We start from the raw sequence: 16,089 nt of genomic DNA, 5'->3' as shown, positions 1-16,089 counted from the left end.
ATGGGAAGAGGAGGTCTGCTCTGTTACACTAGCCCTGTTCGTGGGATGTGGTGGGTGTTGATATAGTTGTAATGGAGACATTAAATGAGGTATTTTGTTTATATCTGCTGTGGACCAGCTGAGATTATGTATTTACTGGAGATTATAAATCAACGTTTTATTGGTTCCCACAGACAGGCACAAAGGTATTAATTCATCCCTTTTCTGTACAGAACTCATTAAGTAATGCCTGGGAAAACAGCTGTGAGTCTTCGTATTTGCAAATGAGTTTCAGTCCATTAAAGTTGTGCTGTGAGACTTCACCTCCTGAAGTTTTAGGAACAACACATGGCTGATCGACCATATGTAATATTCAAATGTTGCAGTTTTGCATTTGTGAAGGGGAGCATCCTGCAGGAAAGGATTTGTCTGAATATAGAAGTGGAATTGTGGTTATAGAAGAAAGAGGAAATATACATTTATTTTTAGACTTGCTGCTGAACAACAGACTTAATGGCAGAGCATCTAATGTTTGGATACAGTTTATAATCAGTGAGGGCTACTGTCTCATAGACAGATGAAACAGTGCCACCTTGAGAAGATAAGGTTTCTATGTAGCGGTGCTCAGTTTAATAAGGTCAGTTGGAAAAGCAGTAGACAAACTTTCACGGAAAGGAGTCCTTCAACAGGTCTGATGTAAAGACTTCAAAACACCATGGAAGTTGAGAGCAGTTGCTTATAATTTGTCAAACTGCTTTCTCTTGATCCACTGAAACAGAGTTAACACATGTAACTAAACTTAGAGCAATTGTTTATATTATTTATATATAAGGTTTGACTTTTTCCTTCTTTGTCAGACTTAAAAAAGGTTGATTTTTTTTTTTTTTTTTTGCTTATTGTAGTTGACCTAATAACAGATAGTAGCTGTCTACAAACCTCATGTTTACCCTGTGTTAGCTGGACTCTGCCTCAGAAGTTTATGAGCAAGTAAACCTTTTAGATGAAGATTTGCTTGTCTCTTTAGTGCTTGAGTATCTGATAATATTTACAAATCTGTTATTGAACAATAAATCTAAAATGATTTGACCTGTGACTTCCTTCCCAGTGTGCTTTACATGCTGGGGTGATAATCACTGTTTAAACCTTTTTGAAGGTTCTGGATGATTAACATTTCAGTTTTAATTTCCATTATTCTTTGTAAAATCACCCATTACTGCACAGTCATTTCCTAATATGTAAATTTGTCCTTTACAAATTGGATATTAATGCTGTGGTAAATTGGTCAAGCATCATAGGGTAGCATGTAGTCATTGTATTGAGTAGTAGGGTGTATTTTCTCGGCTTGCGTTTCTTAGTTTGCTTTTGAAACCATTGGCAAAAAGAAAAAATCAAGAGGTATATTCGTGGTTAGTGTTTTGAAGGATTTTTTTAACTTAAAGTGACTGTCAAATTAAATGAGGTTTTTAAAATCTAAAACAGATGTCACCATTAAAGTGTCAAGTTTAAATATTCAGCTGTTTCAGTTGTTCTTAAAACAAGTGTGCTTTGAGGGTTTTTATGTTGTGGTTTTTTTTTTCTTTCCTTAACTTTGATATACCTTAGTCTAACCTTTATAACTTTAGATTGGCAAAATATAATCACACAAAAAAAGAATTGCATCTAATATAATTTCTAGACGCCCTGAAGCATTTAGCTTTGCCTCCTGCTGCAGCCCCAGGAGGATGCAGGTGTCTGGAGTTGTGTGTGTCATATCTGCCAGTCCCACAGGGACATCTGAGGTACCCTTGGGTACCAAAATGGTACCCAATTCATATGTTCAAGCAACTGAATCTTATCCTCTTCAATTATAGTAATTTACTGTTATTTTAATTTACTTTTTTATATTACATTATTTATGGAAGTTAACCTGAGTCTACATGCATTTCTGAAAGGAAGTTTGTCTGAAATTTTGCATAGCTCCAAGATGCCTCTAATATTTCTTACTAAAGAAGCTCAAGTATATATGCTGGCTGCTGAAGAGCCCTTTGAAAGCTCACCGCTTCCCATTGCTTTTCTCAGAAATTTTTGCTTTTGTCAGAAATTAGTAGGCAGCAAAGACAAATTATGCCATTTCAGTGTTCAGAAAAAGCTGGCTGTTACTACAGTAAAAAATTGGACCAAAATGCGTCTTGGAAACTTGTAACAGACACTTTAATTCTCCTTCTTAATATGTACAACATGATCTAACATGTTGTTCTAACTGAACTAAGGTCGTGGGATTTGGACACCAACCACTTTCGAGGCTGTTTTAAGTCCTGATCCAAAGGTGGTTTACTAAGTAACAAAAACCTCCTGCTGAATTCTGTGAATTTTAGCTTACAGCCTTAAGTCTGGTAACTCTCTGAACTGTTTAATACCTGGAAGACACTGAGACTTCAGTAATCTTGTCAGAGCTCTATCTGTAGTAGTGACATATAAAAATAAATATCCATGTGGGTGCAGAACAGAGGTGAAATACACATACTCTCTGGGTTGCCTCTGTTTTAAACAAGAAGGTAAGCCGTTCGTAACTCTGTTATTAAAATATATTTTGACAGAAGTAGGTCACATGAATGGTCATGCAAACAAAAAACTGTGTCCAGCAGGGATGCAACTGTTAGATGAGGAGGTTAGTGCCCTCCTGTGCAGCCAGAGGAGGTTGTAGAGCTGTGTTTGGAGAGGCATGAGGAAGGTAAGAGGAAGGTAGTTGTCCTGCATGTTGTATGAGGAGCTGGTCTGAAGTTGAAGGTACAGAAGATGTACTTGTTTGTCAGCTGCTTCATGATCATCACCTCTGTGCAATATCCTTGACTCAGAGAAGAAAAGACAATTCTAAGGCTAAGAAATTAATTCCATCTCGATGCTTTTTTTCAGTCCTTGGCCCCAGGACAGTGAGGTTGTCCTTTACCTTTAGGAGTGTTTTATGTGACACAGTAATAGTATAACAGAGAAATGCTGGGCTCGTGCAGGCTTCTCAGCTTTGCACACGCAATTAAGTCTACTCAGTCTGTTCTGAGCAGGGATGTGATTTTTTGTGTGTGTGGCTAAACAGAATGTTTCTGATACGATACAAAGTTTTTGTGCCAATTTGTGTTCAATTACTTGAACATAAGCATACAGTACCATTTTGATGTCCCTGTGGGACTGAGAGATGTGACATGGAAGACCCTTGGAGGTGAGGCAAGGTGCTTCAGGGCATCTAGAAATTATACTAGATGTAATTCTTTTTGTCTCTGTGTGTGCAATTATATTTTGCTAAACTAAAGTTTTAAATGTGTTCCTGCTTCTTATGGGAACATGTAAAAGAAGAAACTGCCAAATCGCTAGCTCCTGGACATTTTCAGTATCTTGCATTGGATGCAAGAGGCTCTTTGCTCCCCATATATAAAATGAGTAAAATATGCCATTTTACATTATAAAGGTATTATACAAAAAAAAATATTGCTGTTTGTAAAGTGCTCAGTGCTGTCATAAATGCATTATAACCCCACACCCCACCAAGGAATTAATTCCAGAATTAATATTTAAAGGAGTTTGGAATAGCAACTGGTAAATAGACCCGCTCACTGAGAGATCACAGTTCACCTGTGCAGTGAATGAGAAAAAAAGAGAGTGAGTACTTCTTTGATACGATCTCCTGCCAGTTTCAAGTAGTAAAGCCAAATGAGCCCTCGATAGCTCCGTGAGGCGGCATGGCTGTTACGCTGGGATGCGAAGCAGGGCTGGAGTCCTCTGGGCAGTGCCCAGTGCTACTCCATGTGCAGGCTGCTGCCTAGGAGGAGGTGCCTGGGGCTTGTGTTTGGGTGCAGTAATTTCCTCATGGCTCTAGAATGGACAGAAGACAGGAATATGGGAAGCATACCCTGGGGCAGCTGGGGTCAGGAATGCTCAGCTGCAAGTGGGGGTCTCCGCAGCAAAGAAAACCAAACTCAGGGCAGAGAGCAAACAAGGAGCCTGACTGTGGTGTAGCAGATGCATGTCCCGATTATGCTTTTTAAATAAGTGAATAAAATTATTGAGACAGACTAGAACCTGTAGCAGTTGTGTATTTTTTCCTTAGTCTTTTTTATCGTGTCATACATCTTGTACTGAAATACTTAATTGGCCTCACTCAATCTTTTGAAAAATGGGTGCCTACGACAGGGCAGTACAGTACTTCTTCCAACCTCCGTTGTATGACTTTGTCAATGATTCAGTTGACCCTTTAAAAGTTTTTGTACATATTCTTAGCCTTTTTTGTGCTTCAAATTTTATCAGAATCTTCCTAATTAGGGAAAATATTAAATGTAACCAGTGCTTCAAGAGGTCATTGAACGTGATATGGACCAATAGTTCAGCAGTTCAGCTGTCAGCAGTGACTGTTCCCTATGCCAGTTTCTTTTCCACCTTTTAATTGTTACTGTGAGTTCCATTTTCTGCACTTTAGCTGATGAATCTCTGGCATAGTAATGTTTGCTTTATTCTGGTATAATTTAATTTGCAGTTGATAAATCACAGAATAGTTTGGGTTGGAAGGGACCTTTAAGAGGTCATTTAGTCGACTCCCCCTGCAATGAGCAGGGACATCTTCAACTAGATCAGGTTGCTCAGAGCCCCGTCCAGCCTGACCTTGAAGTTTTCCAGGGATGGGGCATCTACCACCTCTCTGGGCAACCTGTGCCAGTGCCTCACCACCCTCATTGTAAAAAAAAAATTCCTCCTTTATACCTAGTCTAAATCTACCCTCTTTTGGTGTAAAACCATTACCCCTTGTCCTATCACTACAGGCCCTGCTAAAAAAGTTTGTCCCTGTCTTTATTATAAGCCCCCTTTAAGTACTGAAAGGCCACAATAAGGTCTCCCCAAAGCCTTGTCTTCTCCAGGCTGAACAACCCCAACTCTCTCAGCCTGTCTTCACAGGAGAGGTGCTCCAGCCCTCGGATGATTTTTGTGGCCTCCTCTGGACCCGCTCCAACAGGTCCATGTCTTTGCTGTGCTGAGGGCTCCAGGGCTGGACGCAGCACTGCCCGTGGGGTCTCACAAGGGCAGAGCAGAGGGGCAGATTCCCCTCCCTCGACCTGCTGGCCACACTGCTTTTGGTGCAGCCCAGGGTGTGGTTGGACTTCTGAGCTGTGAGCGCACATTGTCGGCTCATGTCCAGCCCTTCATCCACCAGTACCCCCAAGTCCTTCTCAGCAGGGCTGCTCTCAATCCTTTCATCCCCCAGCCTGTATTGATACTGGGGGTCAGCCAGACCTAGGTGCAGGGCCCTGCACTTGACCTTGTTGAACCTCATGAGTTTCCTAGTGATGTTCTTAACCTGGGCCCCAGGGATGCAGCAGACTTCCCTAAGAGGAGGGTCTGTCTGGCACGATGTCCATGTCATGCTTTATCAGTTTCCTTTTTTCCCCCCACCTTGTATTTCTGCAGCTTTGCATTTTATTATATCAACTACTGAATGAGTTTGTGGTTGTCAAACTCTCTCTACTATTTAACTGTCTTTTGTAAATAGACCAAAGCTGGGTTTTTCATGCTCCAGCCTAAGCAAATATCCATAATGCAACAGATTAAAATTAAAATCTTACCATCTTGACATGTTATTTGTACCAATTCTGAGCAGGTGATGAGTCAGGTTCCCTGTAATTAAAATATGTAATGCTCTTTTATGTTTTTCCTGAGACAAAATGGGATGCGGTTGTTTTCATTTCTCTCAGTGCCTCTGTGCTTCCCCTTACTGATGGCAACTGAGGTGAAGTGTTAATGCATCTTCTAAGTCATGTCTATGCTGTCTTCTGCCTTTACCTTATTGCTTCTGAGTATTGTCCCACTTGTAACTTGTCCTATTCCTTCTTAAAAAGGTTAGGAAACCCTTCTTTTCTCTGCTTCTTTTAATTCTCTTTGTAGGGTCTAATTCAGCTTGATTTCCAGCAATTTGTATTTTATACAAATTTTATACAACAAATGTATGGACCTTTTAAACTCATTTTAGTCCTCCTATTTCTTTTCTGTAGTGGAATGAAGAATTTGACCCTCAGTAATGTAAATTAAGAGAAAAGCAAGTAGAATGCATGTTCTATAGCATTGAATAGGTGTAATCGAAAACTTTTGAAATAGATGGAGAAGTTTCTTTTGACTTCAGTGACTTACAGATCAACTCATGTCAGCAATGGCAAGTGGGAGCATATTTATGATTGTTTTACTTGAAGGTTTTAAAAGTTAACATAACAAAAAGTAAAACAGAAATCTTTCACAGAGGAAATAAAGGAAGCTCAGTGTCTTACGTGGTGAAAATAGAGGGCTTTTTACTGTCAAGGCCTGTTATTTATGGCACAGGGTGAGTTTGGAAGTTCAGTCTCATTCATAGCTTTTTCAAAATAACACTTTCAGAAGACGTTATTTGAGGGAAATGTGACCAACTGAAAAACTATATACTATGAAAGACTCTAAAATGGGTGAAAGCTTATTCTAAGTAAGACTCCACAGGTTGGCAGAATGTTAAAAACAACACTATGCAGGAGTGACTTTCCCTGCACCACTCCTCCCCTCCTTTAAAAAGTGTCCTTGGCATTGTGGAAGAAACCTACAGGAAGTATGATGTGCTAATCAAGAGTAAGATTTTAATCTAGAAATAGTGGAAATTGTTCTAACGCCCTATAAACTTTTTATATGGTACATAGCAATTGTATTTATATTATAGGAAATAATGTTAGAGATTAATGAAAACAATGAAATTTTTTTTAACAAATTTGTATGGAAGAAATGTCTGATTCCAGACAGACATAGACTAAAACTGATCATTTGTTCTGCCAGTTTCCTTAAGTTATTCTTTACAAACAGGTACTTATTTTTTTAATGTGATGTATTAACTGATCTTGAAGTCTTAACATAAGCTTAATTTTCTAATTTTTATAATAAGACTGAGGCTCGTTGTTTTTAAACAGATTGTTAACCACTCTTGGTTTTCCTATATTAGGTAAAGTTTTCCACTCCACTGCATTTAAAAAAAAAATAAAATTCAGAATGAAGAAACAGGATCTTGAAGTCCTCATGCTCGTGGAGGCTCTAAGGAAGACTGATAACCTTGAGCTTTACACTGTTTGAAGAAAAAAAAAAAAATCCCTTTCTCAAGGTGTTTTCCCATCACAGGAGATGTAAAAAAACCCCCAAACTTGTCACTTAAAGGGCAGGTGAAAAGTTTCATCAGGAGATATCCTGCATATTCTATGTAATTAAGTTGTCTCAGGCCCCAGTTCAGGTTCGAGGCTTGGATTACATCATCTACAGTGCAGTAAGTTGTTTCAGCAGTTGCATAGATAAAGCAGGAGAATGTAAAATCAAAACTATCAACAGAAAGTAGTTTGGGGGCTTTTGAACTTTGATTTAACTGTGATATTGGAATAAGAATTATCTAGGTCTGTTTGGGGAAAATGTGGGCTCTGACTGGATGGATTTAATTCTGATGGAGGGACAGGATCCAAACCCCTGGTGCCTCTCGGAGCTGAGTCAGCCAGGATGCAGCGCAGTCTGCTTTTGATCTAGCCAAGCTTTTGAAAATGTGCTAGACATGATGCCTGAACAGTAGGCCCACTGAAATCTCAGCAGGCTTTTCAATTAAGAACCAAGTCTCAAATTAGAAAGTACTGAATTAAATAGATTAATGCTGAGCTTGGAGAAAATGACCAAAAACTTTCATCTTGACATTCAATTGGAACAGAAGGCGTCTTAAGAACATGGACAGATCGAGGGCCATTTTGCAGGAGAAAATACTACTGCTGGCACCTTTTTCCTTCAGCTACTTGAAAATATCCTGTTTTGAGAGTAAGCCCAGATGAGCTCTTTACTGCCTTTCCCAGCCTTTTCCTGAAAGAACTTTGCTCAGGGCACCCCCTGTAGCTGGTTTTAAATAATGAAGATGTTTGAGGATGTTAACAACTTTGTTTCAGTTGATTTCAAAAAGAATTATCAAAGTCAAGTTGTACCTGAAATCTGCTAGCAGTTGAGTAGTTTCATATAAAAAGCGTTGGATAGTGCAGCACCTTGTGCTATTCACCTACAACATGGTGAGGCTCTGGCAGGTAAAACTGCCTGGCTTCTGTAGGGGGGACGTACCTCAGAGAGGTGTCATCAGTGCTTTGTGTTGGCGGGGGTGCTGCAGATGGCTCTTGCATTTTGGGTCCTTGCTGGAGACTTCCAGCAGATCACTTCCAAGGCCATAGAAAAATACTTTCTATTTCATGGACTTGGGAACAGGGCTGTCTATTTCATTTGAACATTTGAGCTAGGTTAGCTAATTCAGAGTGAGAATCTGTATAATATATTATTCTTAGTTACACTATATGGAACCAAAGGACACCTTTAAGGTCCTGTGATTCACTGACAGAGTGGTCGGTCACTAGAGCAGGCTCCCCAGGGAAGTGGGCATGGCACCAAGCCTGCCAGAGTTCAAGGAGCGTCTGGATGATGCTTTTAGTCATATGGTTTAGTTTCAGGTAGTCCTGTGAGGAGCAGGGAGTTGGACCTGTTGGTCCCTTCCAACTTGAGATATTCTGTGATTTTATGGTTTTGGGCAGGAGGATAGGTAAGACCCATTTTTAACACTTAAATTAGCATGGAAACCAGCTTAAGAGGTGCAATCAATGGTTGGAAGAGAAGACATTCATAAAGGTAACCTCACTTGAGATACCCACATATCTTGTTTGTCATTAAGTTATTTAGCTGTCTTTCACTCTAATTGTGTTGAGCTGTATGTGCCTTCTTTTCTTAATGGAAATGAAAATTGCCCAACTGTGTGTCAGTTGTACCTGTAAGGCAAATATTGTAAAAAAGGCTTGTCGTGAGACCTCAGGCCAGTTTGGTTTATTCCCAACAGCTGTGAAATGCTGAACAGTCACTGCCTGCGTTACACTGAGACCCACAAAACTGTGCTGAACTGCAGATTAGCTGCAGTGTTATCAGGATTTTACCCATACTATGACAGTCAGAGGACTGAGACAAAAAAGCATAAATATATTTTAGATCAGTTATATTAGATGAAGAGACAACATACAGGTATATGTAACTATATGAAAATGGTGGTGTACTGTTTCTTAAAGCTAATGAGTGATACTACTGTGAGTGGGAATGACTTGTAGTATGTATATTTGAGTATATATCATATTTTTACATGTATAGTTGTTGATGCTGACAGAAAGGGAAAACATGTTATGTATTGCTGGTTTCCAGCTTCCCTGCCTCTCTCCATGCTCAGTCAGCTGATGGCTTGAATTCTTTCTTCCTTGGCCCTTGAGTAAGGTGATCTGAGGGGGAAGTGTTCAAGCTGCTTACTAAGCTCAGGCGGAAGACATCACTCTGCTCACTGACACAATATGTTGAATGATAAAAAGTTACAGCATTTCCTATCAAAGCTATTTTTCTTCCTAGGATAATTATGGGAGATTATTACTGACTTAAGTTTGCATCCATTTGCAGGAATCTCGGTGGCCTTACTTATTTGGAGCGATCATTGTTCCTTCATTGATACAAGTTGTGATTCTCCCTTTTCTTCCTGAAAGTCCTCGTTACCTCCTACTTGAAAAACATAACACGAGCAAGGCAGAAAAAGGTATGATGTGTTACTTTGTTGCAACAAAGGATGCTTATTGTAGGGATGCAGGCTGGAAAGTAATTGTGGTATCAGAGTAAAAGCAGAATATTCCAATAAGAGAGATTCTCTTGGCAGCTTTTTTCCCCTCACCTTTTTTGTTTGTCTGTGTGTATGTGTAAAAGTAACTGTTTCTTTGATTTCTTTTTAAAATAAATTAAAATTTCCAACACACAAACCTATATAGTATTTTGCATAGTGATGCAAACCTAACAAAAACATCCTGCTTTTGTGCATCAAGCCCCTATATGCAGGGTTCATTCAAGGGTGAAAGATGATTTCAGTCTTTGTGACTCTCTCTCATCTGCAGTCTTCGCAGTTTGGCTAACAAAAACACCAGTTCTGTCGCTGGGTTTTGTTCAGTAGTCACTGTATTTGACCATGTGTTTCTGTAACTAAACAACCTTGGTATCTTCTTGTCTAACCTATCGATACAAAAGCATTATATTTAGCTGATAAAGCCAGTAATTAATTCTAGTTTGAACTGCAACTTAACTACATTTAACACTGAGCTAAATTTTAAATAGAGAGGAACCATATTTTCTGTTTCATTAAAAATTCTCCTACTTCAGTTTTTCAGGTCCAAATTGGAAAACAAAGCATTCAGAAATTTTTAATGGAATGAATCCTTATCACTACCAAAATGGATTGGGTTCAATCAAAATATTTTCTGTCAACATAGTCAAAAGGATTTTGGCCTTCTTTATGACTTATTTCATTTACAAACTTTATTCAGAAAAGCTGTTTCAAAATAAAGAATACACAGTATATTAGAATATAGGACATATATCAGTATAGTATATTAGTGTATAGGACATATTTGTAGCTGAAGCAGTTAAATCCTAAACTGAAATTTTGAGAAGCATCAGTTTGTTTTTATAAACAATATTTTACAAGTATTTATTGTTTGACAGATTTTGATAATGATGAATGCATCATTTCTTAATGAAAAAAACCATTTTGACAAAAAGTTTTAATCAGTTCTGTTGAGAACCCAAATGATTAAGATGTTAAGCTAGACCAGCACTCACAGGCTCATAGTCTGTATATCTGGTAGATATTAAAAAACCCCTCATACACCTATTTAACTGAAAATTTTCTGTGCTTCCATATAGCATGCTTCAGTTTCACAGACACAGACCAGAATATTTTGTTCTTTCTATAGGTTCTATGTATAAAAAAATCTTCTTGTGTGATCACAGCTGCTGTATACTCTGCCCCACTATAATTACTGTGGTCAGTTGTAAGTTCCAATATATCATCATGTATGATTGAGAGACTATTAAAATTTGGTTTTTCCTTACTATAGGGATGCATTAAAAACAGGAGTGTATAAAGAATGAAGGAGCCTGATTATAATACCAAGATGTTTGCAGAACATAACTGAGGTTTGAAAATTATTCCTAAAACCTTAATTTGAATATAACTCTTAACATTTTCAGTTACTTGCAGAATTACCTGCAAAGTGCAAATCAGCCCCTGAAACTTAAATTTCATAATCTTTTAGCATTAAATTAATGCAACTCACACTATAGTGTTTCTTCTATGAAATGAAAAACTGGCCTCCCTTGTTCTGATGAGCACTCTGAAATAGAAGTGGCACACTGATGGAGAGACTCCCATGTTGTCTCAGTTTGGTGTTGAATGAAGAATTTTGTAAATGTTGGAGCCTCAAACATTTAAAGACACAATGGAGTGTTTTTTTTAAAAAAGAAAAAAAAAGGAAAAGAAAGAGTAAAAGCAACAAGGCTTTGGGGAGAGTTCTTTAGCTTTACAGAGCCGGGAGAGATTTGGTGAGGCAGAGAACAGCTTTTCCAGGGACTGTGAAGGAAAGGGCTTGCCCGTTAGCCATGGTCAGAGCACCCAGCAGGAATGCAGTGGGAGCAGTTTGAGGCTGGCTCTTGGGTAGTAATTTCTGCAGCACCACGGCTGGGTTGGGAAGAAACGCCTTTCAGTTTAAACTGGCTCATTTTTACCTGATAAAATTGTGAATATATTTCCTGAGCTATGGCTGGCAAAGAGTCGTCATCTGCAATGCTATTGCATAATGGCACACTTGTTATAGGGATCTGTTGGAAATACTACCATGGTACCTGGAAACCTCCGCACTGACAGTGAAGCTGAGCGTCTTATAGGTAGAGTTTAAAAATTGTAAAAAATTGGCAGTAAAATAGCACCACCTGCCTTGAAATTCTCACCATTTACTGTTGCTGGTAATTGGCCAACTGCTGTCTGGGATGTTTTCAGCATACATGTTCTGGTAAATTACTTGAAAGCTAATCTAGAAGCATTGGAGGTGGATGTTAGAGAAGACGACATCAGGACAGCAGAGTTACCTTTGCTACCACACCTTATTCAGCAGTTGAAGGGAAATCGGCTTTAGCAACTGGCTTGCTGATTATGAGGAAGTGGCTTTCATGAGCCACCTTAAAGACTATAAATTTAGGCACTCGGAGGAAAAAAGAGGAAGCTGATACAAAAAACTTTTCAAATTAACTGCTTAGCAATAGAAGTCTTTGGATCTGATTAATTCTAAAATAAAAAATTAATACTGAGATACATTGTAGTACAGAGAGAAACTAATTTTGAGGTAGTTTACAGAACTTTCAAAAATACTAGAGACTGATGATTCTAGACAGAGATTTGCAAAGCACCGTAGAGCAGTGAGGTGTATCCATCCCCCTGAATTTCCCTCCCATTCCTTGCCTATCAAGCAGCCATGCTTCCAGAGTCAGGCCACCCTGTTGCATGGGGAAGGTGGTCTGAAGGATATCAGCTGCAAAATATGTAAGGATGGTTCCTAAACATCATTTTGGAGTTCTTAACCCATAAAATCCACCTGTAAGGCAGCATAGATCAGATCATCTTCTACCGCTGTGCCATAAAGTATCCACATGCTTATTATGAAGCACGTTAGGTACGCAAGTAATTTTCTTACCATTGCACATCCTTTGTAATCCCCTCTCTCCTAATGTAGATTTTACAAGTGAGAGTATCTTGGGATCTCTGTTCAGCATGGGGGTAGGCGGAGAAGGAGTTGGGTTGATTCACGCAAGGACCGGGCAGAGGAGACCTGTGGTATTAGCCCAGCAGGGAGGTTTGGAGCCCTCCTCGCCACCCCGGGGCACTTGGAGAAATCCAGATTAGCCACGAGCCAAGTCTCAGGTATTTGGAGTAGTGCGGTGGAATAGTGAAAGCGAGTGGAGGGAATTAATGAAATAGGAGGGTGAATAACTGTGAATCAATGATCAAGAAAAATCATCTGGATGTTAGTATTATCTGAATAAATGGGGGAGGGAAAACCTGAGTATTAGGGAGATCAGAGGAGTTTGTGGGTTATTAAAAAACCTACTGCTTGTAAGCCATATTATAATGACTATGCGGTATTCTCCATTTTAGCAGGCTACAGTAATGGTTTTGAATTATTTGCCTCTTAGGTTAAATCTGCATATTAATATCATAAATATGCAAGTCTTTCTTCTGACTAAATCCTTTTTCTTTCCCCTAACAGATCAGGGCTATTCATGGAAATATACATTTCATTGTGGATTATATCTTGTTGGAGAAATATGAAACTGTTATTTCCAAAAGGCCTGCTGTATTTAAGGCAAATGGCTGCATTAGTCTTTATAAAATACTCTAAAATGTATGTGTATGTCAAAGCTTCTAAAATGGAGATGACAACATTAATCTTCCTAATTGTTTTAGAGCAATAAAAATCTGGTGGGGTAACATAGGTCATTGAGTTTCCACAAAGTTCTGTTCCTGCTTTCATCCCCTCCTTTTCTTCTGTCCTCAGGAGATAATGAGGCTATAACTACTGACATACAAGCAGCTTCATTCTCTTTTTTGGCAGTCGTGTAAAAGAGCAGGATGCCTTTAAGTGGCAAATAGGAGACTGAAAGAGAAAGAGGGACCAAAATGTGCTGTATAAGTGATAAAAAAGAGAAGGGGTGAGGTTAGAGGAGGCGGCCATCATGTGCAAACGTAAACCACACCACCACAAGAGAAGCCACTCTTTGAGCACAGGAGCAGCGAGGCCTCAGATGAGTGATGTCTCCTAAGCTCCACTAACAGGGATCTACCTGGTTCCCTGCTTTCCCCTCTCTAGCATTTGCAAATGGTGCACGCTGTGGGTGGCTGGGCTGATGTCTGGCTGATCAGCTGTTCAGACACTGTGGCTGACTTGCATTTATCTGCTGCCAAAAGCAATGGCAACAGCCGAGCTGTGCTTGTCCTCCTGGAGGTCACCATCCTGTATCTGACTCCCTGAGACCCACAGGAGCTGACCTATCTCCCATATTCCTGTCTCGTTGCTGAATGTGGGAGAACGGATTTATACGTTGGGTGGGGAGAATGATGGGCTCAACCAACAACACAATCCATAAACCTGCTTTGTGTGAAAGCTAGAAGTCTGGTAATGCGGAGAGGGAAGAGCCATCCCAGCTCCCCTCCCAGGTCCCATAACTGACATTCTTCTTTCTTGGTAAGAAAAGAAGGGACAAAAATGCCTGGCATTTAACTGGTGTGATCCTTCTTTATAATGCTCACCAGATAGTGGAGGAGGAATGGGTGTTCAAGTGATTGAGGAGAACAACTTTGGAAAGGTATTGTTATTCAGTTGCTAGAGAGCGGTAGGAGTGAAGAGTATCAGGGATAGAAGCAGGAAGAAAAAGAAAAACCTGCTTAGGCAGTTTACCATCAAGTTCTAGGACGGTAAGACAATAATTTGACATTAGTTTTCTATTAGTTGTGCACCAAGTGGACCCCTGAACTGTGACTCTGACCATGATGCAATACAAATAAAAGCAGCAGTAGTAGTAGTAGTAGTGTGATAAACCAGAACAGTTTTCTGACTAACTACATTGGTTATAAACACACTCAGTTGAAGACTTGATGTGTCTCTTGAAGAATACTGTTACGAGGAGGAAGCCTGAATTTTCAATGCAGCTACAGCAGCATGTCATATAAATCAATACTGAGGTTCAGCTGGCATCCCTGCTTGCCAGAGAACAAGAATATTGTTATGTTTTAAGGGTCAAATAACTTCAATATAATGTCACAGTAACATCTGTTGGTGACACACAAAATCTGTTTATCTAGTGTGTTCAGTCACACATTAACGCTCCCATGGCTATGAAAGAAGCATTACACCAGGTATAATGAGAAGTGTAGATTTGAATTCTTAGAAAGATGGATTAGAGTTGATACCTTTTGATGTGATAAAAGAACGAGGCCATTCCTGATTTTAAAAAGTTAGCTAATTTTTTACAAAGCCCCTCCTGGGGCCCACATGGACAGGAAAGGTATTAAAACCAAAGTTACAGCAGGAACAAATTGCTGCAAATCCAGTGATGTAAATTAAGTTCTTATGACTGAGAGCAAGGACATATATGATTTATTTTTGCTTACCTGTGCTTTTTGTATGTCTCTAAGCATTATAAGCCATGCTGATTGGAAGGGAAGAGACAGCCATGACTACTACACTTATAGTTTATGGTAGAGACTCCATCTCAGATGGTTGCTGACTGCCAAAAGCTGGAGTGATTGTGGTGGATCTGGTTTGGTTTTAAGCTTTTCTTAAAATTCCTGTCCTTTACAAAGGGTGCTTGGTTCACCGGACCTTTGATACAACTCGGTTCACCAATTCTTGTGCTATTTTAGGGTGGCGTGTGGATATTTTTTTTACCCATACATCTTGTGGCTAGTTTCAAGTCAACTTGAACAGGCCTATTATGTATTGATGGTCTGTGAAACCAGACATAAGAACAGGTAAAGATGTAATCCCAAGATGGATAATAACTCACAGCAGATCTGTGTGTTCCATTACTTAAAAGGAGAAGGAGGTAACATCTGGGAAAAGCCTAAAGTCTTTTGCTTGTAGTTACATTTACTGCATTGGAATAGCAAATTTGAGATTTATTCTTAAACTTTGCTATGCTACATGCTGGTAGTTAAGTAATATTTTGCTAGATTTAAATAGCTATTTAAATCTCTTCTAGTAAGGTACATCTAAATTATTCTTCTGGCTATTCAGTTCTCTAATAAAGTTAGTGGTATATGAAAATAATTGTTTTTCATTTTGCCAAATATTTTTGTGTTGACATGAAGTTACTACAGGGAAATTACTACATTTCCAATTCAAAAGCATTGAAGTTGGGTGAACTTTTTGCAAGTGTTCAGGCAAATAGTGAGGCACCCGGTATGTATACTGCCAGTCAGAACAGCAGCCAGCATTAATAGGAGATGCCTGACTACAGCCATGCAGCCCAGTATTCTGTCTCCCACAGCGGCCAAAGAAGATGCTGTTTAAGCAGAGCTTAGACAAAGTTTTTTGTTTAAGACACTGGGTTTAAGATACTTAATCATCAGTGAAGTGAAAGTGAACGTGTCCATGGGAAGCAGATGACAAAAATACTCATGTAACTTTCTATTTTTTTCAGTTTTTAAAGGCATAAGCCCTATCGCCTGAA

General features: G+C 39.3%; 1 protein-coding gene across 3 annotated transcripts in view; it reads left to right on the top strand.

Moving 5' to 3' along the window:
- Positions 1 to 16,089, top strand: part of SLC2A9 (solute carrier family 2 member 9) — a 114,564-nt gene that overhangs the window by 31,794 nt on the left and 66,681 nt on the right. For all 3 annotated transcript variants that reach the window (XM_064449137.1, XM_064449139.1, XM_064449138.1), the window contains exon 6: positions 9,445 to 9,577. In XM_064449137.1, the coding sequence (XP_064305207.1) occupies positions 9,445 to 9,577 (133 nt within the window). The remainder of the gene's footprint in view (positions 1 to 9,444; positions 9,578 to 16,089) is intronic.

Source organism: Phalacrocorax carbo, chromosome 4 (genome assembly GCF_963921805.1).
Source record: "Phalacrocorax carbo chromosome 4, bPhaCar2.1, whole genome shotgun sequence".
NCBI lineage: Eukaryota > Metazoa > Chordata > Aves > Suliformes > Phalacrocoracidae > Phalacrocorax > Phalacrocorax carbo.
The sequence above is the reverse complement of the archived record's forward strand: the minus strand, read 5'-3'. Positions and strand labels throughout refer to the sequence as shown.